At 41.4% G+C, this 21,561-nt stretch overlaps 2 protein-coding genes and 1 pseudogene across 5 annotated transcripts in view; 2 read left to right on the top strand and 1 right to left on the bottom strand.

Moving 5' to 3' along the window:
* Nucleotides 1–89: 89 nt before the first annotated feature.
* DSN1 (DSN1 component of MIS12 kinetochore complex) lies at nucleotides 90–13,915 on the top strand. The gene is made up of 11 exons (XM_058685550.1): nucleotides 90–376; nucleotides 1,766–1,814; nucleotides 2,039–2,365; nucleotides 4,395–4,468; nucleotides 5,348–5,420; nucleotides 7,752–7,839; nucleotides 9,489–9,548; nucleotides 9,947–10,018; nucleotides 11,181–11,328; nucleotides 12,459–12,546; nucleotides 13,123–13,915. The coding sequence occupies exons 2-11, from the start codon at nucleotides 1,781–1,783 to the stop codon at nucleotides 13,203–13,205; spliced, it is 1,047 nt and encodes a 348-aa protein (XP_058541533.1). The 5' UTR covers nucleotides 90–376; nucleotides 1,766–1,780; the 3' UTR covers nucleotides 13,206–13,915.
* Nucleotides 6,814–6,961, bottom strand: LOC131485725 (small ribosomal subunit protein eS27-like; annotated as a pseudogene).
* A 3,885-nt stretch (nucleotides 13,916–17,800) lies between the features above and the next one.
* NDRG3 (NDRG family member 3) overlaps nucleotides 17,801–21,561 on the top strand; it is a 67,475-nt gene continuing 63,714 nt past the window's right edge. For 3 of the 4 annotated variants that reach the window (XM_058685512.1, XM_058685509.1, XM_058685508.1), the window contains exon 1: nucleotides 17,801–17,919. The gene's annotated coding sequence lies outside the window, so the exon portion shown is untranslated. The remainder of the gene's footprint in view (nucleotides 17,920–21,561) is intronic. The other variant, XM_058685511.1, reaches the window with a different exon arrangement.

Below are 21,561 nucleotides of genomic sequence, written 5' to 3'. Positions count from 1 at the left end.
AGGCCGGCGTTCTGCGCACGCGTGCACGGACGCGAGAGGCTGCCAACTACGCATGCGCCCTTGATTGGCGGGACTTTTCGGAAGCGGAGGCGCGGGTGGTGGCGCGGCTCGCGGACTGCTCCGTAGACGGCCGCAGTGGCGCAGAGGCTCGAAGGGCGACCTGTGGCAGCGGAGAGTGATTTGCGGGCTTGTATCTCAGGGGCGGAGGCTGCGGGCTAGACCGGCGTCTTCCCGAGGTCAGGAAGTCGCAGACCTTTCCACCAGACCCTCCGACTCACACCCTCACCAGCTTCCTTGGCGTCGGACGTCTCCGCCCAGCCCAGACCGGTCGCCGCCCCCAGACTTTGGGGACCTGGGGCACTGCGGCCTCCTCCTGGTAAGAAGATTCCGAAGGGTCGGCCGCGCCTCTCGCTCGGGGCCTATTTTCAGAGCCGAGGGTCTAGACTGCAGAAAGGTGTTTGAGGGCTCAGGGTGGGTCACAGGCTTGGGTTCGAATTCCACCCCTGCCCATCCCCCCATGGCTGTCTCCAGTGGGCCAGGCTTTTGCCCTTCTAAACCTCACCTCCCTTATCTGCAGGGAGGAATTAATGACAGTATTTACCGAGCCGTGGAAAGAGTTAATCGGTATAATGAGCTAATGATGCAAATAAAACGCTTTTGAACATACGCAGATCGTGGCATAGAATTAGCGCTTAACAAGCAGCTTAACAAATGACATTTGTTGCTGTTATTATCCAGGCTTGAATCTGTGATACAGCCCTAACTGTGGGGATGTAGATCCTTGACCTACTCACACGTTCTGTTTCCTTTCCCAGCTGTTCCTCTCTCTATATATCTCTTTACTTAGAGTCTCCCCCTCCCCCCATACAGATTTCTGCTGGAAGGGAGGGGAAATCGCGGAAGATGCAGAGATGCCTCAGCCATGTCCTTCCTTGCCTTGCAGTTAGTTGTCTGTGACAGCCACTGGGAATACAGATATATCCTGGCTGGGGAGGAAAACTAGGGGGTGGAGCAACCAACTTTGCCAAAGAGAAGTGGTTGGAAAGTTTCACATTTGAGCTAGATTAGAAAGGTTGAATAAGTTTTACAGGCAGTGTGTGTAAAGATTCAAAAGTGGTGCAGGGGCTGGGAGTGGCAGGAGGGAGCAGGATGGGTAAGTTAGGGCTAGTTTATGAAAGGTATTGAAGATGCTGGAAGACTCTGCTGCTGTCCGAAGAATGGATTGGAGAGGAGCAGTGCTAGATGTTTGAGGACTAGTGGAGAGGCTGTAAGATTATTCTGGGGAGGGAAAGGGAGATGGTGGAAGTTCTGAGAGTGGAACTGGCAGTGGAGAAAAGCTTTCCAGAGACTGTTGGAGGTAGGACGGACAGGACTTTGCATCTGGAGATTAAATATAAGAAGTAAAGGGTGATGTGATTTTTCTAGTTTGGAACACCATGCAGATCATAATGCCATCTAGAATATTAGGGACTATTTAAAAAATAATTGGTAATAAAGGAGGGTATGTGTTAAGGGAGACATAAGTATTTTTAACGATGAATTCTGTAGAAAGTCAGTACAGGAGGTGACGAACCCACTGGTAGTCTCTGGAGGAGGTGGGGGAGGTGAAACTGGGCCTTGTCGTATAGGTAGAATTTCATGGGGCAGAGATGAGCAAGCAGTTCAGAAAGGCTGAACAATACAAGGTCTCTTCTGGGGTACTAAAGCCTCATTGAGACTCGGGCTGAAATGTGGAGAACAGATCGCTTTGTTTTCCTATTTTCAGGGTGCTTCATCCAGAATGACCTCAGTATTTAGATCAGAGACCATGGAAGGTGAGTATTGTAGTAAAATTGCTCTTGCTTTGGGTTCCGGTTTCTAAGCTATAGATAAACATTTCCCTGGCTCCCTGGTGCATCTAGAATCGTCTTTACATGTTTGCAGAGATGCTTCCTCACTGTTTCTATGATCTGGGGCATACATTTTCTTTGTCCACCTTTTTGCTCAGATGCATAGTTGTGGTGGGTTTGATTTTGTATTTTGACTTTTTCATAACAAGTGCTAGAAGAAGAACCGGTGACATCTAAGACTCATGATCATCAACTGGAATCGGATACCATCCCTGTGGAAGTGTGTAATAAATCACCTGCCTCCCTGGAGATAACTCAAGGCGTTTCAAAGGAAAGAATTTACCTTGGCTCTAGCCCTAAAGTGGGAGGAAGTTGTGATCTCAGCCACCAGGAAGGACTTCAGTCCAGGTCCCTTCATTTGTCCCCTCAAGAACAATCTCCCGATCATCAAGATAAGAGTCAATCTTGGAGGCGAGCAAGTATGAAGGAAATGAACCGGCGGAAGTCACTGCCTCCCTTTCATCAGGGCATCACAGGTGGGATGCTATGTACCTAAGGCAGTGGAGTTCCAGCTCAGATAAGAGGTAGTGAGTTATGGCAGAAAGAAAGTAGTGGGATTACCTGACTTTGCTACTTACTAGTTACGTGACTGAGCAAATCATGTCACCTCTCTCAACCTGTTTCCTCTTCTATATGGGGGATATTCTAAGATCATAAGCACTAATGTCAAACACCCAGTAAGTGTTCAGTATGACTGCTATTTATATTAGTAGCTGTCCATTGTAATCTCTACCATGAACAGAAATTCTAATTTACACTCACCTCTGCTAGGAGGAGAGGCATTAAAGATTTCTTTGTATGGCTTTCTGTCTCATTTCCTAAAGTGAAACAGAAGGTGAGTGGGTTGCTACCAGATTTTAAGCTTTATAACTGAAAATCTTTCAGAGGGAAGATGCATGTAAAATATCTCGGTGAAAACTAAGTTTTTAGATATGCCATATTTAAATGTGATTTGTGTGAGTTTACAACAATAACTGTATCTCAGTAAGCATTGAAATACAATATTTAATGTGGAAAGTCCAGCACATTTCGAAGAACTTACTAGTTGTGTAACCTTGAGTAGATTACTTAATCTCCTTTGCCTTATGGTCCCAATCAGTAAATGGGATGAAATAATATCTATTTCACACGGTTGTGTGAGAATTAAATGAATTGATACATATGACACAGTACTTGGCCATATAGTAAGTAAATAGCTCAAATGTTAAGCTATTGTGATTATTTTAAAGATATTAGCTCACTTCCAGATGACCTGATGTCTAGAAGGAAATCTGGGTAAAAATAGCCATTTAGCTTATCAGAAAATTGCCGCCACACTTGTATTCATGCACTTGACCCCACAGGTGTGCCAAGACAACAGCAGCAGTTCCTTAACTAAGGTCACCCCTACCTCCGTCTCTGTTCCAGAGCATGTGGACCTAAAATTCTGTATAACGGAAAATCCACGATGTAAAAGATTGGTTATTCCTGCCCACTTGCCAGGTTTCTCTGGTTATAGGCAGAAGGTATCCTGTTTTTTCCACTTACAGCAATGAGAAATAATCAGGAGACAAGAAATAAAAACACTTGAAGCCAGCTGTAGCTGGAGGACAAAAGTAAACGTATCTCAAATACTCAGAGCACACTTCCTTTGCTGTATAATAATTGATGTTTTTGGACATAATTTAAAAAAAAAGTGTCTATATCTTGTAGTTGTTTGAGGATTTAGTGGCGTAATTAATGTAAAATGCCCATCTAATTCAGGCTGACTCACCATGTGACCTTGGGCAAGTTACCCATCACCTGGCCTTTGTGCCTCAGTGTCTTTTATAAAATGGACTTGATAAGATACTTGCCTTCAGTTTTAATGAAGTGTGCATAGCATTTAATGAAGTGCCTTTTATATAATAAGTGTTCAACAAATTATTGATGTTATTATTAGGTCAATATTAGTGGGAAACTACACTTTTTTGGTGACAGACTTGGGATTGAATTCTGGCTTCACCAGTCTCTGGTCTCAAACAAGTAATCTGCCCTCTGAGCTTCAGTGTTCCCTTCTGTAAAATGGAGCTCATAATTTACAAGACCATATTTAAAGCACATTGCAGGGGTGCCTGGCTGGCTCAGTTGTAGAGGATGCGACTCTTGATCTCAGGACCTCCACGTCCTGAACTCAGGCCCCACATTAGGCATGGGGCCTACTTAAAAAAAAAAAAAGGCACACTGTATCTGTCATAAAAATGCTCAGATGTTCTCATTTACTTTCTTTAAGTGATGACTATAAAACATCAAAAAAATTAAGTTATTTTTTAAGTTATTTTTCATCTGTGTTGTTTAACAGACAAGATTTTAATGTAATCTGTAAAAAGTTCTTAATAACTTTTTGAAGTTAAAGTTAGAATGCCTGGAGTTGAGCTGCATTCAAGAAGGAGGAAAGTGGTTTTCTGTTTTTTTTGGTTTTTTGTTTTTTTTAACTTTGCTAACTGTGTTAGTATCCAGCTCCTTAAAGTGTGATTTTTATGTTAGAGCTCAGCAGATCTATCAGTGCCAACTTAGCAGAAAGCAAACGGCTTGGCGCTCTCCTGCTTTCCAGTTTCCAGGTGAGATTCTTAGGACTGGGAAATACTTTCTTTTTTTTTTTCAACTGTTGCTGTGATGGCCCCAGAGAGAGATCAATACTGTGTGTGTGATGCCATCAATTAAGATTAAAAGGTGTTTCGGGGCACCTGGGTGTCTCAGTTGGTTAAGTGTCAGACTTTGACTCAGGTCATGGTCTCGCAGTTCGGTTTGTGGCTTCAAGCCCCACATCGGGCTCTGTGCTGACAGCTCAGAGACTGGAGCCTGCTTCCGATTCCGTGTCTCCCCCACTCTCTGTCCTTCCCCTTGGCTATTGTGCACACACACGCTCTTTCTCTCTCTCAAAATAAAGATTAAAAGACGTTTCTTTCTAGTTGTATTAATTTAAAAGCCAGATTTAAAGCAGCAGCTGATTTCTCTCTGGACTAGGCTCTCTACCAGTCCCACTGGTGCTGCTGCTGCTGCTAACTGAGCAGCTAACAGTCAGATTTCCTCAATCTAGTATATTTTGTCCACTGACAGCAAATGATGGGAATTTAAAGTGTGTGGAGGTCAGTATCTAAGTTAAAGCAGACATTTGAGGTCTGACTACATAGTGAGTGGGAATTATATGGCTAACTGGTAATTACATCAGTTTAGATAAGAGCATCATTTGTGTTAATTAAATGGCCATGTTTCTCTGAACCGAAAATCGTATAGTCTGAACAACAAAGAGATTTTTCCTGATCTACTTATTTGTATGAAAAATGTTAGGTATAAAAACTAAATCATGTTTACTTTCACATTGATTAAACATGAAATTACGTGAACTCAGGACTGGTCTGAAAAATCTTTGTTGTTGTACTGAAAATGCTTTTTTTTTCTTTTTTTTTTTTTTTTTGAAAATGCTTTTCTTTATTTAGTTCTCAGTTCAGAAACTTGAACCTTTCCTAAAGGACACTGAGGGCTTCAGTCTTGAAAGTTTTAGAGCCAAAGGTAAGTTGCTAAGAATAAATGAGCAAGCTTTGGCCTTGGGCTTTACCTCCTGTTAAGGTCAGTCGAAGCCCCACTTTCAGGATCCCCATTTATAGGAGCTGCTGGGTCACAAAACCAGCCCTCCCTTTATATTTTAGAATTGTGTTTAAAAAATAAGAGTATATGCTTATGACATTCAGAAGGTATAAAAGTGAAAAATAGGCTTGCCTCCCACCCAAACTAGGCCACCTCCTCTGTACAGAGGCCACTATAACCACCAGCTTCTTATGTATCATTGCAGAGATCTTGCTGGATTTCCAACATTTTTACATTAATATCAAGTGAATAATGCTCTCCGTACTCTTCTTTACCTTGTCTTTTTTTTTTTTAACCTAACAGTTTGTCTTGCACATCATTCAGTGTTGCACACATAGAACTATCTTGACAGTTTAGTAGCCATACAATATTTCATTTTATAAACGTACCATATATGATTTAGCCAGTTCTTTACTGATGGGCTTTTAGGGTTTTCAGTCTTTTGCTATTACAATGAATGGGTTAATGAACATCTTACACAAGCCTTCAGGTACATATGCAAGTAAAAATAAGATAAATTTCTAGAATTGGAATTACATAGGTCAAATGAAATGTTAGGAATACCAGACTGCCTTCTAGAAATGTTTTACCAATTCTCCTACCAGTAATATGTGCAAGTACCTATTTTTTCATACTCACAATAGTTTTATTTGTTTTTTAATTTTTTTTAATGTTCATTTTTTTTTTTTTTAACGTTTATTTATTATTTTTGAGACAGAGACAGAGCATGAACGGGGGAGGGTCAGAGAGAGAGGGAGACACAGAATCTGAAACAGGCTCCAGGCTCTGAGCAGTCAGCACAGAGCCCGACGCGGGGCTCGAACACATACCGCGAGATCGTGACCTGAGCCAAAGTCGGATGCCTAACCGACTGAGCCACCCAGGCGCCCCTTAATGTTCATTTTTGAGAGACAGAGCATGAGCAGGGGAGGGGCAGTGAGAGAGGGAGACACAGAATCTAAAGCAGGCTCCATGCTCTGAGCACAGAGCCTGATGCGGGGCTCGAACCCACAAACTGCGAGATCATGACCTGAGCTGAAGTTGACACTCAACCGACTGAGCCACCCAGGCGCCCCATATACTCACAATAGTTTTATTAAACAATTCAGATTTTTTACTATTTGGTAGGTGATACAAAGTATTTTCTAGTCTTAATCTGTGGTCCTTTCTCTTTCAAAGAAGATAAGCATTTTTTCATTTTTTTTAGAGCCATTTATACTTCATTTTCGGTGTATTGTTTGTATCCTTTGTTGTTTTTTTTTTTAATCCAAAATGTATTGATTGGGATCATTTCCCACTCATTTTGATTCAGGTTGTTTTAGTGCTGCTTCTGTGTGAAGGAGCATCCTTCTGTAAGCCTCGCTTCCTCCTGTAGGCTGGCAAAGGACAGTGGAGCACACAAAAACTCATGTTTGTGCATGGCTAAAGATGGTGGTGATTTTGTAGCATGGGCACTTCACATCCATGAAGTAGGAGTTGGGGTTCTGCACCAGATGCTTCTTGTGCTTCCTCTTCTGGGAGGCCCTTCATGACAGGATGTTCTCGTGGGGAGGTCATCACTGCCAGAAAGTCTCCTTTGTTCATTTTTGAAAATTGGGATGTTGGCTTTTTTATAGTGATTTGTAGGAACTGTATACATTAAGGAAATTAGCTGTTCATGTGTGATATACATTACAAATATTCTCTTTCAGGAATCCATTTTTAACTTTCTAGGAAGTAGCTATTTATAGTATAACTACACAATTATCCAGGGTCAGAAAAATTCAATGTTACCTACTTAAAAGACCTAGAAATCTATGAGCTTCCAAGGCTTCCAAAGCTAAGCAGAGACAAGTCTTTCCCTTATGCCTGTAATTCTTTATTCTCCTTTAACATTTTTCATTAAGCTCTTGCCTGTTGCCTGACTTCTGTAATATGTTCTTCTTTTCAGTGCAGGCTTTTGAAATCTTGGAAAGAATGTAATGTCGGTGCGTGTATACCTTTTAAATGCTTTTTCACCAGTCAAGTATTAAAAGAAAAACTATCATACATGTCATAAAGAGGAATTGTCTTCCATTTTATCTATACTGGCCCAAAGAAAAAAGATAAAATCTTTCTGCACATTTATACTACTACTTTGAATGGGTGAGAAGGCCAGAATGTAATAGGGGATCCTAGAGCTAAGACCACCTTAAGTATGTTATGTCATTGTCAGCAGCTTGCTGTGAAAATTCATATTCTTTTTATTTTACAATATGTACTTTATTTCTCTTCTAGCATCTTCCCTTTCTGAGGAATTGAAACATTTTGCAGAGAGCCTGGAAAGTAATGGAACTTTACAGAAATGTTTTGAAGATTCAAAAGGGTGTGTGCAGTTCCCCTTCTGTCCTAAATGATAATTAAATGAAGACTTTCCATTATAATTAGTTTGTTCATTCACTCAAACATTTATCCAGCATCTTATACACACCAGGCTCTTTTAGATGCTGGAGATAAAGTGATACGTAAGTCAAGCAAGTTCTCTCTTCTTATGGATTTTACTAGAGACAATCAGATGAATACATAGAAAATAAAGATTTCAGGTAGTGATAATCTAAGAAGTCAGTAACTATGATAGTGGTTTGAGGGAGTGGGCAACTTTAGCTAGTGTTTAGAGAAGACATGTAATGAATTGACCTTTGGACTGAGAAAGACCTGGGTAGTGAGAAGGAACCAGCCATGGAACGATGAGGGGGAAAACATTGTTCAGATCTTTGCTAGCTATGCAAGTTGGTGGTAAACTATGTTCTTTAGCTGTTGGCAAGCAAGACTATCAGGAGAATTTTTAAAATTCCAGCCCCAAACTGGTAGTTCCTCTGTAGGGGCAAGGTCCAACTCTCTACCTCCTGCCCTGCAGCAAATCCTGTCACTGGGCCTACATCAGAAACTTTTTAATTTTGACTTCACAAAGATCTACTTTCTCACACACAGACCCTTAGAATTAACATTACTATTCAGGAAATGAAAAATCTGTTGGCTCGGCATAGTATCTCTAAAAATGCGGTGTATTTAAGCCACTGGCTGCTGCATCCAGGCCAGAAGTGATAGAAGCTGTGTGTCACAGACTTTGGTAGAGAAACATGAAAGGTGGCACAACTAATTTGTCTTGCCAGGTAGAGTACCAAGTACATCTGGAGGATTTTGGCATTTTCAGTGCCTGCTTTACATCAGGATTAATCACCCAACTGAGCTAAGCCATTGGTATGAGTAAAATACAATCTCTGTCCACCGACAGCTTAATTTTAAGTGTGAAGACAAGAAGATCATATACAAAAGTATTGTTGGGCCTTAAAAGATGACATAAAAAGAATAGATTGAAAAATAATATGCAAAGGGGCACCTGGGTGGATCAGTCTGTTAAGTGTGCTACTTCGGCTCAGGTCATGACCTCACGGTTCGTGGGTTTGAGCCCTATCTCAGGCTCTGTGCTGACAGCTTGAAGCCTCAAACCTGCTTCAGATTCTGTATCTCCTTTGTCTCTCTGTCTCTCAGAAATAAACATTTAAAAAAATTTAAAAGTGATGTGAACAAAAGTTTGGAGATGGAAAACTCCAGATATTTGAGGGTGAGGCCGAGTGAGATTATATGGGCAGAATAGGTGAAAGGCAATAGTTGGAATCAAAGCTAACAAGCTAATCGGAGCCAGAACATAGCCTTAAGTGCCAGGTTAAGGAATTGTGACTTTTATTAGGAATGCAGTAGAGGGTCACAGTTTTAGACAAGGAAAAAAAAAAGGAATATTTTAGTGAAGGTTAATCTGGCTATGGGTCAATTGGAATTGATGAGAGAAACAGAAAATAAAGCGACCACTGAGGAAACTTATCTACTACAAAAGTGAGAGCCCAAGAATAAATACTTGTTGAAAGATAAATTCTGAACATCTTTTATTGCCATTAAAATTATGTAAGACATCCTATTAAAAGCAAGTGCTCTTGAAAGGTTTATGTTGATCTTATAATCCTATCTGTATTCCAGAAAAGCATCAGATTTGTCTCTGGAAACATCAGTGGCTGAGATGAAGGAATACATAACAAAGTAAGTGAAAATGATCCTTCATTGGACTATCTAAATTCATCTGTGGAAAATAACTAGTTCTGGGAGAAATGAATAGTAAATACCCCATTCAGAGTGTCAATACTGGTGTGTAAACACTAGAATTTAGAAAGCTGCATATTGGGATCTTGTGGGCTGTACTCTTGGCCAGTTTCATAGAATGGAGTCTAGGAAATAAAAGTGTTAATTTGACTTTAAGAACTCAGGTTTGATTTGATTAAATAATATCCTCTGAATCACTCAGGCTTTCTAATCCTTTAATGACCTTTTTTTTTTCACATTTTAGAACCAGAGCAGACACCTAATGTACTTACTGTGGCCTTGAATGATTCAGAATGTAATCAAAAATTAACTGAATGTTTTTTTTCCTGATCCTGTAGATTTTCTTTAGAACGTCAGTCTTGGGATCAGCTCTTGCAACGATACCAGAAGGAGGCTGAAGACATTTCCAGGTTAGATCTGTGACTGGAAATAGGAAGCCATCTTTTTACCTTGTGGAATTTGAATTGATTTCAGTTCTGTTAGCACAGATTGAACGATGAATCCTTTCTCACAGGCCAGTCAACTCATCAAAGCTCTATAAAATGTGTTATTAGCACTCTAGGATTATAAATGGAGAATTGAGGGATGGGGAGGAAGAGTGAATATCCCTATTTTCGGTCAAAGAACAGACTGCTTCTGTGCCCGTGGCTGCTATTACACATCCTGGGGGGAGACAGGCACATCTCTGCCTTCTACCAGGGCACCTGGGGTTGGGCCAAAAATAGGGGACTTCAGTTTGCACATGGCCTTTGAGCTGCAGGTATGGGAGAGAATGCTCTCCAGGTCCTTCATGGAGATGCAAGGACATGGAAGGGGTGATGAAAGAGGGTGTACAGAAGAGAGAGGAACTTTGTCTGGGTCTTAAAGGCATAAGAAAGTGGGAAAGTGCTAGACTTGATTTAGTTGGTCATTTAAGCCAGTGATTTTAAGCTTTTTTTTCCCAAAAGAAACTCAGCTGAACCCAAATATAAAATGTAACTGTGGAAGTGTCTTCTTAGTAGAGAGGTGCTTTGAGAAACATGGTTTGAAAAACTTCTCCAGTCTAGGCATTGATTGTTACCATTTACTTGATTCACCCCTTACATATGCTGTTTATGAAGATAGGTAATATATAAGATGGCAGTTTCAGAATAAAAACTTTTGATGTGGCCTAGCTTGTTAGTTAAGAGGAATGTTTCTGGAAGCTGACTGTCTCTGTTCAGATACTTGTTTCTTCATTCTGTGATTGTGGGCAAGCGACTTAATCTCTAAACCTGAAGTTCCTCACTTGAAAATGGGGGTGGTAGTAGTGTCTACCTCATTGGGTTATTGTAAGTGTTAATTGAGGTGAAATGGGAGTCTAGCAGTCAGGAAATTGTGGGAGTGATCAATTTTCATGCACTCTCCATCATATTCAGTTATTGTAGATAATTGAAGTGACCCAGCATTTTTTTTGGAAAAAGATTAGAGACCTTGATTTCCAGAAAGAAATCCCCAGGTCATCGTTTTTTCCCCAAGTCGTTTTACATTATCTTCCCCCAGAAAATGATTATAAAATTCCTTGAAAGCTCTTTTGTTCTATTTTATTTTCAGAGAATCAGTTGAAACCAAAGTTACCGAAGTTGAAGTGGAACCTGCAACATATCTTGGGTCATCCCAGAGTGAAGTCCTTCACACAAAGCCTGACTACCAGAAGATATTGCAGAACCAGAACAAAATCTTTGATTGTATGGAGTTGATGGTTAGTTGGCTCATGTTTATTTGGTTATTTGGTTTACCTATCTTGTCATCCTTGGAAATTATGAGACCTGGAGAATATGTGTAATAAGTATATTCAGCTCTACCTTGGGGAAACATGGAGAGACAATCAATCAATCAATCAATATTTATTTATTTATTTATTTATCTATCTATCTATTTATTTATTTGTTTGTTTGTTTATTTATTTATTTATGGTGTTAAGAGCCAATAAAGCAGAGTAGGGGAGAATATACAGGAAGGGCAGCAGGTTGCTGTATAGAGCAGTTGTTGATTATTCCCCTAAGGTACCATTTTTTAAAAAATGTTTATTTTGAGGAGAGAGAGCACGTTCACAAGTTGGGGAAGGGGCGGAGAGAGAAGACCCCAAGCAGGCTTCATGCTGTCCGTGCAGAGCCTGACACGTGGCTTGATCCTATGAACTATGAGATCGTGATCTGAGCCGAAATCAAGAGCCAGACACTCAATCGACTGAGCCACTTAGGTGCCCCTGGTCCTTCTAAGGTGCCATTTTAACAGATACTTGAAAGAAAGGAGGAAGTGAGCCATGAGGACATTTGGGAGAATAGTATTATATCACTCCAAGTATCAACAAGAAGCAGATGACACTTGATAAAGGGTAATTGAAAAAGTGATGTATAAAATGTGGGTATTGAGGAAACCAAAAGGGTTAGTTGAAGTAACCTGGGGCTCAGAGGCAGCTGAGCTCTTACTATCCCTAGGACTGAAGGGCGGAGGGAGGGAAAAGAGAGCCATGACCTGCAGCTAAGAGACAAAACTAACTCAAGATGACCCTTCCAGGAGCCTGGGTAAAAATATCCTGACTTCATTCGTCTCCCTCACACATGGGCTTCCTCTTGGCTAAACTGACCCAGATGTCAGAGGACATGGGATCCTGTTTGAGATTATCCACAGTAGTGGCCCCGAGGCATAGGGCAGCATGGAGAAGTGCAGAGTGTGGATCAGGAGGAGCAAACAAAATGTCTGGCAGAAACATTCCAGGTTGAAAAAGAGCAAAGGCAAAGGTCCTTAGTGGGAGCTTGCCTGGCGATTTTTGAGGAACGTCACAGAAGCCACAGACCCTTACAGCTCACATCTGTCTTTCCTGTGCAGATGGATGAACTACAGGGATCAGTGAAACAGCTGCAGGCTTTTATGGCTGAAAGTACCCAGTGTCTCCAGAAGGTGTCAGTACAGCTTGGTGAGTGTGTGTCTTGAGGGGACTAGAGATTGCACTATTTTCTGTATGATAGCCCTTCACATACAAACTGCCCTTCAAAGCATGTGGTCTCAGAGTAAGGCCTATATCAGATGATTTCTTTTTCTCCCCTCAAAATAATTATTGTGCTGTGGGTACTCAAAGTTGATGGGAAATTTCTCGATGTAAATTCCACAGGAGCACAGTAGACTGAAAGTTAAGTCCCCACAAACCCTCATGTTGTTTTAGTAAATACAATATTTTTAATATCTATTTGCCTTTTTTCCTCTTCATTCTTCCAAGAATCCACTAAATGACACTGACATTACTTCCCTGTTGCTTTTCCTGGCCTCCTCCAGCCCAAAATTGTTTGCTATATATACTTTAATTTTCTTACTATGTTGTATTATGGTTGTAGTTGCAGCTGGCTTTCCTACCAGACTGCTCTCTCCTTGAGGACAGAGATTCTCTCGTTTGTCATTGTAATGCCCTTCAGTGTCTGGCATAGTGTCCATACACCAAGTTTTCAATAATGTTATTTGAATTCAGTTGAAATTTACTTTTGTCTTTCCTCTGCAGGGAAGAGAAGCACACAGCAGTTAGATCCGTCACCAGCTCGAAAACTGCTCAAGCTTCAACTGCGGAACCCACCATTGCTCTAGATCTTGTCAGTGACTTCATGCAGCTTTCCTGCCATAAGGTGCTCCAGAGGAGAGAAATGGAAGAATGCCCCAGCACATGGTGATTGCATGGTGGTCTGAGCTGGTGATAGCTGCCCTGTTGCCTTTGAGGATAACTGGCTGAATGTAGAGTACTTCAGTTTTTTTCTAAATGTGACAGAACTTATGCATCTGAAAGAGTAGCATAGATACTTTTTCCAAGAATGTGCAAAATGCTTGCAACTTCTATTGTGAAATGACCTTGAGAACTAGTAGTCCATTCTTTTAAATATCCTTCATGGTCAGTAATCTTCATTTTGTGAAGGTGTTTTTTAGGTTTTGAAACAATCCAGAGTCATTCAGGACCAAATCCAGGGACACATTTTAGGGGTCAAGTTGGATTCTGGTAGGAAAGGAATGGGACTGATTTTCTGGTATGGCCCTGAAGGTGATTTCAGGTAGTGAAGTTTTGAACATTGTTTGCATCACATGGCTACGTGTATCACTTCACACGATGTCCAAATTGAAGGAAATACCGCTTAGTCTCTGTCCTGTTATCTACAGTGTGCTTTAGCTTTTAATATTGAATTGATATCCTAAATCCTGGATTCATAGCACAAAGAGGCTAAGTACTATTTTTCATTGTTCTCTATTTTTAATAATTTGCATTATAAAATTGCACATTATTAAAAGCTTTCTTTTGTCTTTGTGTATATTTTGGGTGTATAAAAACCTTTCTTAAGGGGACCCTGGGTGGCTCAGTCGGTTAAGTGTCTGACTTCAGCTCAGGTTATGATCTCGTGGTTCTTGAGTTCAGGCCTTGTATTGGGCTCTGTGCTGACAGCTCAGAGCCTGGAGCCTGCTTTGGATTCTGTGTCTCCCTCTCTCTCTTCCCCTCCCCACTCATCCTCTCTTGCAAAAATTAATAAACATTTTTTAAAAATGGCACAAAAACAGACACTCAGAGCAATGGAACAGAATAGAGAACCCAGAAATGGTCCCAGAAACATATGGCCAACTAATCTTTGACAAAGCAGGAAAGACTACCCAATGGAATAAAGACAGTCTCTTCAGTAAATGGTACTGGGAAAACTGGACAGCGACATGCAGAAAAATGAACCTAGACCTCTTTCTTACAGCATACACAAAAGTAAAAAAATGGATGAAGGACCTAAATGTTAAGACAGAAAGCCATCGAAATCCTAGAGGAGAAAGCAGGCAAAAACCTCTTTGACGTTGGCTGCAGCAACTTCGTACTCAACACATCTCTGGAGTCAAGGGAAACCAAAGCAAAAATGAATTATTGGCACCTCATCAAAATAAAAAGCTTCTGCACTGTGAAGGAAACAATGAGCAAAACTAAAAGGCCAACTGATGGAGTGGGAGAAGATATTTGCAAATGACATATCAGATAAAGGGTTAGTATCCAAAATCTATAAAGTACGTAACAAATTCAGCACCCAAAAAACAATCCAGTGAAGAAATGGGCAAAAGACACGAATAGACACTTCTCAAGACATCCAGATGGCCAACCAACACATGAAAAAATGCTCAACATCATCATCAGGGAAACATAAATCAAAACCACAATGAGATACCACCTCACACCTGTCAGAATGGCTAACATTAATAACTCAGGCAGCGACAGATGTTGGCGAGGATGTGGAGAAAGGATCTTTTTTGCACTGCTGGTGGGAATGCAAACTGGTGCAGCCACTCTGGAAAACAGTATGGAGATTCCTCAACAAATTAAAAATAGAACTACCCTATGACCCAGCAATTTCACTACTAGGTATTTATCCAAGGGATACAGATACGCTGTTTTGAAGGGGCACATGCACCCCAATGTTTATAGCAGCACTGTCAACAATAGACAAAGTATGGAAAGAGCCCAAATGTCCATCAATGAATGAATGGATAAAGAAGATGTGTGTGTGTGTGTGTATATATATATATATATATATATATATATATATATATACACACCATGAAGTATTACTCAGCAATCAAAAAGAATGAAATCTTGCCATTTGCAACTACATAGATGGAACTAGAGGTATGCTAAGCAAAATTAGAGAAAGACAAATAAATGACTTCACTCATGAGGACTTGAAGGTACAAACCATGAACAGAAGGGAAGGGAAGCAAAAATAATACAAAAACGGAGGGGGACAAAACATAAGAGACTCTTAATCATAGAGAACAAAAAGGGTTGCTGGAGGGGGCGTGGGCTAAATGGGTAAGGGGCTTAAGGAATCTACTCCTAAAATCATTGTTGCACCATGTGGTAACTTGGATGTAAATTATAAAAAATAAATACAGAAAGTAAAAAAAAAACCTTTTACGTCAGCAAGGGCTTAGCAGAAAATAGGATTCTTTGCCAAGATGCTGAAGTGAACAGTAGTGTGGAGATATGCCTCCACATTAATTACCAGTAAAACACCAACTAATTTATTGTTAATGTTTCTTATTCTCTGATCCTTCTAATAGGATAAAGCCTATTTCATTTAAATACCCAGTCATTATTCTTAAGTCTTAAACTTTGGCCTAAGTACCAATTAGTGAAAGGATATCTTTCCTTTGACCTACATTCTCTTTTCTTTCATGTATTTACAGAGCCCCTGTATTTCTTTCATGAATACATGAAATATTCTTTCATGTATTTACAGAGCCCTACAGAGCCAGACACAGTTCTGGGAACTGGGGATAGAGCAAAAAACAAAAACATGTGAGTTGCTCATAGCATCTGGAACTTAGTAGGCATGTGACCTATGAGTTCAAAGCCTAACTGCCACTTACTGTGGATGAGAAAAAGTGATTAAATCTCTTATCTGTAAGATTGGGAGAATGATAGAACCTATATCACAGGGATGCTGTAAGTAAGATGAAATACTATAAATTTAGAATACTGGTATCAATATGCTGGAGGGGTGAAAGCTTGAAAAACTGGGTAAGAGCAGTAATGAAATGGGAAAGCTCGTAGTTCAAATTAAGATACCAAATGGAGAAATCAACTAGACCTTTGGATATAGAGGTGGAAAACTGGTAAATGTGGACTGGATACAAAATTTGGAAGTAGCTAATGAGTAGCTATTGAAGCCTTGAGAATGGATAATATTGTCAAGGCTAGAGCAAGAAGGAAAACTGGACAGCCCCAAGGAAAGCTGGGGCTTTTAAGAATCAGAAGAGTGGTGTTAATTGCCTACTCTTTGAAAAGCATAGTAGTATAATGGAAAGAGCATACAGTTTGAAGAGCATCTTTGTCTCTTATGGTCAATTTCATCATCTGTAAAATGGGGATAGATGACACCTCTCCCAGGTGATTGTAACTTCCCTCATTTTATTTAGTACATTGTGTTGCATTTTTTGTTTATAAGAATTTGTTCAAACTCAAGGGTAAAAAGTTTTTGTCTGCATCTTCAACAGCTAAATAAGAAAAATAACACTTGGGACGCCTGGGTGATTCAGTCAATTAAGTGTCCGACTTTGGCTTAGGTCTGATCTCACCATTTGTGAGTTTGAGCCCCAAGTGGGGCTCTGTGCTGACAGCTCAGAGCCTGGATCCCGCTTCAGATTCTGTATCTCCCTCTCTCTGAACCTCCACCACTTGTACTCTGTGTCTCTTTCTCTCTCTCTCTCTCTCAAAAATAAACATTAAAACAAAATTTTTTTAAATAACATAAGCTGTAAGCGTTTTACATTCATACAGACCATAACATGGGTAGCTTGTGTTATTTTGTCACTATAGGTGAGGAACTCAAGCATTAAGAGGCTTAATAATCTAACCAAGGACATATAGGTAGTAGAACCAATTTGGTACTCAGTGAATGTTACCGAATAAACACAATCATAAAATAATAAAAGGCTGTGGTCGGTTAATTTTAGTTTTCTGTCTTCCCAAATTTGGTTCAGGAATTGTGCTTGATGAGTAACAGTATTATAGACAGTCACTGTCCTTCAGATGTTTGGTAATCCTTACATTTGCCCTAATACAGTTGAGACTATTTTACCTTTAGTCAGTGAGATTAACCAAAAAGCTTTTCTGGGAAGGGAATTTTGTCCTGTACATTTTGGTGTTAAATTGTTGGGTCATTAAGCTTAATATGTAATCATTCTTTGAGGAAACAAAACAAAATTCCCATTTCCCTTGTGGCACCCAAGAAAGGAGATGGTGTGGCTGGCAGTTGTCAATAGAGGTGACAGAATGGAGGGCTGGGAATTAGCAGCCCTGAGTCTTGGATTCTAGTTCTTCAGTTCCTGTGCTCATTCACTAGAAATCTGGTAAGCGCCTCTCACTAGCCAGCCAAGCACTGTGCTAGGCCTTGTGCCCTTGGGTGCATCTCTGGGCCCACATAAAATGAGATGACTTCCTTTCCTTGCTTTGCAGGGGTCCTTAGGGGCTTCGTTAAGAAAGCTATTGGGCGGAAGGGGAGGAAGGAGGCGGGCAGACGCCGCACTCAACGCCCCTCCCTCCGCGCAGCTCTAGTTTCAGGTTCTCCCAATAGACTCCACAACAGGAAAAACTACATCCAGGATGGTGTCGCCCGTCCCTCCCGGCTCTGCCACCATCTTCTTGGTAGTTCCTGAGGCGGATGGGCGCAGCGCGCCTGCGTGGTCCGGGCATCCTCAACGCGCCTGCGCGGCCGCAGAGCCTTCCCCGCCCCTCTCGCAGCCGCTGCTGCCGCTGGTGCACTGCTGGCGGGTGCCCGAGCCTCAGGTGAGTGAGCGCTTCAGCCCGGCCCGCGCCGGGCGCGCGGCGCTGCCTGCGGGGGCGTCGCTCCCCCTGCTTTCTCGTTCCCCGCCACATCTCCGCGGCGCGCCAGGGCCCCGGGCCCGCGCTGCCAGTTTCCTCCGGTCCCCCAGCGCCCTCCGCTCTCCCCGCCGGCGGCACCTGGGTCAGCCTGGCCTCCCTCGGCCGCTCCCCGCGTCCGGGCTGCGGGGCCCCGCGACGAAACCGCTGGTGACAGCTTGCGGGCGGCTAGGGCCGAGCCTCCCGGCGCCCGACCCCCTCGGTCTCAGGGACGCATCTCAAGCGCGCTCCCTTTTTCTGCTCCTGCCCTGCGGGCGGCGGAGCTCAATGGGCCTCCGGTAGCGTATTCACCTACCCCACCCGTCCCGAAGCCAGGGGTCTTGGAAGATGGGCCAGGAGCTGGCGTTGCGTCCATGGGACCCCGGTGCAGCGAGTAGTACCCGCGGGCTGGACCCCACAACGACCCTGCGAGGGAGGGGCTTCTTAGTCCCACTTTACAAATGGGGAAACTGAGGCACCGAGATGAAGTGCTGAGCCCAAGGTCACGCGCCTGGCAAAAAGCAGGACTAGCTCTTGAACTCAGAGTCTGGGGCTTTCAGGCCAGCACGGTTGGAATTTGATCGTGTACCTTTAAAAATTTTTGAAAGACACTTTCATCTCTGGAGTTGCTTCTTCAACGTCCTAAAAGTAGGCTGTGAAAACAGTAATTTCTTGTTGGAGTACAATTGAGGTATTATTGCAATAACAATAATAATAATAATAACAACAACAACAACAACAGTAGTAGCAGTATGTTGTTGATAAGAGCTCACGTTGATTCGATGCTTTCTGTGTGCCAGGGATATTATTAAACGTTTTATGACGATTATCTCACTTAACTCCGTTTTCCAATCCAGTGCATCCCCCTTCTTTTTCATGGAGCTTTTTTTTTTTTTCCCCCTGCGAAGCTGACCTCCATGTCACAGGTAGACTAGATCCTCATGGCTTAGGAGGCAATGAAGCTCTACCATGGTACCTCACTGGCGGAACAGGGATAAGCTTTGCCTGCCTGCATCCAAATTTTACCCCCAGAGGATATAATTAGTCTTCCTTTTCTGGCTGCCAGGAGAGCAGGACTGGCCTAGCTGGGCTGGCTGGATTTGGAGGTGACAGAGCAAATTTGTCTAGCACTCACCTCATTCTGGGTTTTTTGGCTCTGTTCCAATGCTGGGCTTGACCATGTCAGTATTTAAGATAAAGTAAAAAGAGAAAGAAGGCATATGACAAAGTGGTGGTGAATATAAGAAGCCTCCATGATTTAAAGTCCCAAAGGAACAGCTGTAAAAATATGTGAATGTTTCTTCCCCAAAATAACTAGCTCAACTGTCTTTTTTCTCCCTTAGCAAATCTTCCTACACACTTTAAAGCTCCATTAACTCACCATCTTTATGTGAAGCCTTCCTTGCTTGATTTTACCAATTAGAACTAAACATACATACACACACACACACACACACACTCGTACTCACACTTACATGCAGTAGGGTAGAGGCTTCAGTTTTACCCTCAGGACTATTATATTAGCCCCCTGAGATCTGGAGCCATCTTTGCAGCCCCAAGTGCTTGGTTCATAGTAGGCCCTTGGTAAAGACTCTGTGAATTTCCACTGCTCCTTTTCATCGCTCACAGTGATGTTTTCCTGCTGCTCTTCTGTTCCTCCTTCTTGCCCTCCAATTGCTCTTTGCTGTCCTTCCCTTTAGATTCAACTTCTGGTCATCACCTGCCATTCAAGGTCTCCATTCCACCCGGTTTCTGTAAATTTGCAGATAAAGGTTTTGCGTGAAGATGTCTATTTATTCCCAACAGTGGAGTTGTTATATGCCACTTAAGTGTACAGGGCAGTTTTTATTTGCGTGTTGCAGTAAGGTAGTCTGAGGCTTACCGCCTTTTAGTCTATCCCTAAATACACATGAGAGTTTTTACATTCTTTGGCATTATGTAGCTGACTACCCCTGGTTCTATCAGAATAATCAGAATTTTTTTCCATAAATCACTTCATAGTATTTACAATAATAAATTTTCAAAGGGCCCTTTGGGAGGCAGCAGATCTATGCATAGGTTTTCTGCATAAATTAAGCTTTTTATTTTTTTTAATTTTTTAAAATTAATTAATTAGTTAATTTATTTTTTTAATATATGAAATTTACTGTCAAATTGGTTTCCATACAACACCCAGTGCTCATCCCAAAAGGTGCCCTCCTCAATACCCATCACCCACCCTCCCCTCCCTCCCACCCCCCATCAACCCTCAGTTTGTTCTCAGTTTTTAACAGTCTCTTATGCTTTGAAATTAAGCTTTTTAAAGAGTTTTTCCAAATAATTTTCTGCAAATATATTGAGCTGTTATTTTATGTAAGGCATGGTATAAGATTCTCAGTTGATTAAAATATGACCCTTGTTAAAAGAGCTTAGTAGCTAACTGGGAAACACCATATCCAGCTGTAACTCAAGTCTAAAAACTGCCGTGATAGCATTATAAGCAAGCAATATGAGAGTATAATGGTACATTTCATAAAATCATACACTGTTGAAGCTGAAAGGAAGCATCAAGTCATTGAGTCCATCTTGTTTTTTCAGACCTCATCCTGAGAAGTGAACTTGTCCAAGGTCACAGAACTGGGGCTACAACTTGAAATTTCAAACTTTTTATCCATTAATAAGTGACTTTATCCCTATATTAACCAGCATTCTATTAAAATTCCACTTATGTGCTAAGAACAGGGGTAAAGAAGAAATAAAAATATGATTCATGTCTTTAAGGAACTTTGTTGGGGAATAGTAAAGAACTGTTAATTTTAACTGTAATTGTTAAGTTGTGTGGTAGAGGAAGTAGGTGTCACAGGAGTTGGGGGACAGGCAAGAAGGATCAGCATGAGCTGTGGTAGTGAGAGTACTTTGGGGAGAAGTTAGGACTTTTCAGAGCTTTGACAGATTGTTAGGGTCAGAATTAATCAAAAGGGCAAAGAAAGCCTTTTAAAGTAGGGTGGTAAAACTATGTTTAAGAAATAGTGAAAAATCTGTATTGACTGGGTTAGAGCAGTGGTTCTCAATGATTAGTGTGCATTAGAATCACCTGAAGAGTTTAAAACCCGTATTATAGGGGGTGCCTGCCTGGCTCAGTCGGTAGAGCATGTGGTTCTTGATCTCTGGGTTGTGAGTTCAAAGCTCACATTGGGCATAGAGCTTAGTAAAAAAAAAAAAAAGTTTTAATTAAAAAATAAAACCCATACTGTGGAGGTCCCCACCTCTAGAGTTTCTGATTTAGTAGGTCCAGAGGGGGGCCTAAGAATTTTTATTTCTAATGAGTTCCCAGATGATGTTGATGTTCCTAATGCAGGGATAACACTTTGAGAACTTCAACTGGATTAGAAAGTTGAGAAGCTAGAGTCAAACTGTCAAAGAACTTGTTCCAAAAAAATTTAAAAGTGTGTGTTATACATCAGGATGGGAAAGCTCTGGAAAGATCCATTCCAAACTGTACTAGTAGTCACTTCTGGAAGTAGGATTTAGGCGATTGGAGAATTCACTTTGTATTTGGTACCTTTCTAATTTTTGCATTGTGCACATAAT

This window comes from Neofelis nebulosa, chromosome 9 (assembly GCF_028018385.1).
Source record: "Neofelis nebulosa isolate mNeoNeb1 chromosome 9, mNeoNeb1.pri, whole genome shotgun sequence".
NCBI lineage: Eukaryota > Metazoa > Chordata > Mammalia > Carnivora > Felidae > Neofelis > Neofelis nebulosa.
This window is presented reverse-complemented; position numbering and strand designations above follow the sequence as displayed.

Excerpts from the sequence above, each read along its gene's own strand:
- DSN1 (XM_058685550.1), top strand. The coding sequence starts at position 1,781 with ATGACCTCAGTATTTAGATCAGAGACCATGGAAG. Across the intron at positions 9,549-9,946 it reads ATGAAGGAATACATAACAAA|ATTTTCTTTAGAACGTCAGT; the intron begins GTAAGTGAAAAT and ends CTGATCCTGTAG. Across the intron at positions 11,329-12,458 it reads TTGATTGTATGGAGTTGATG|ATGGATGAACTACAGGGATC; the intron begins GTTAGTTGGCTC and ends TTTCCTGTGCAG.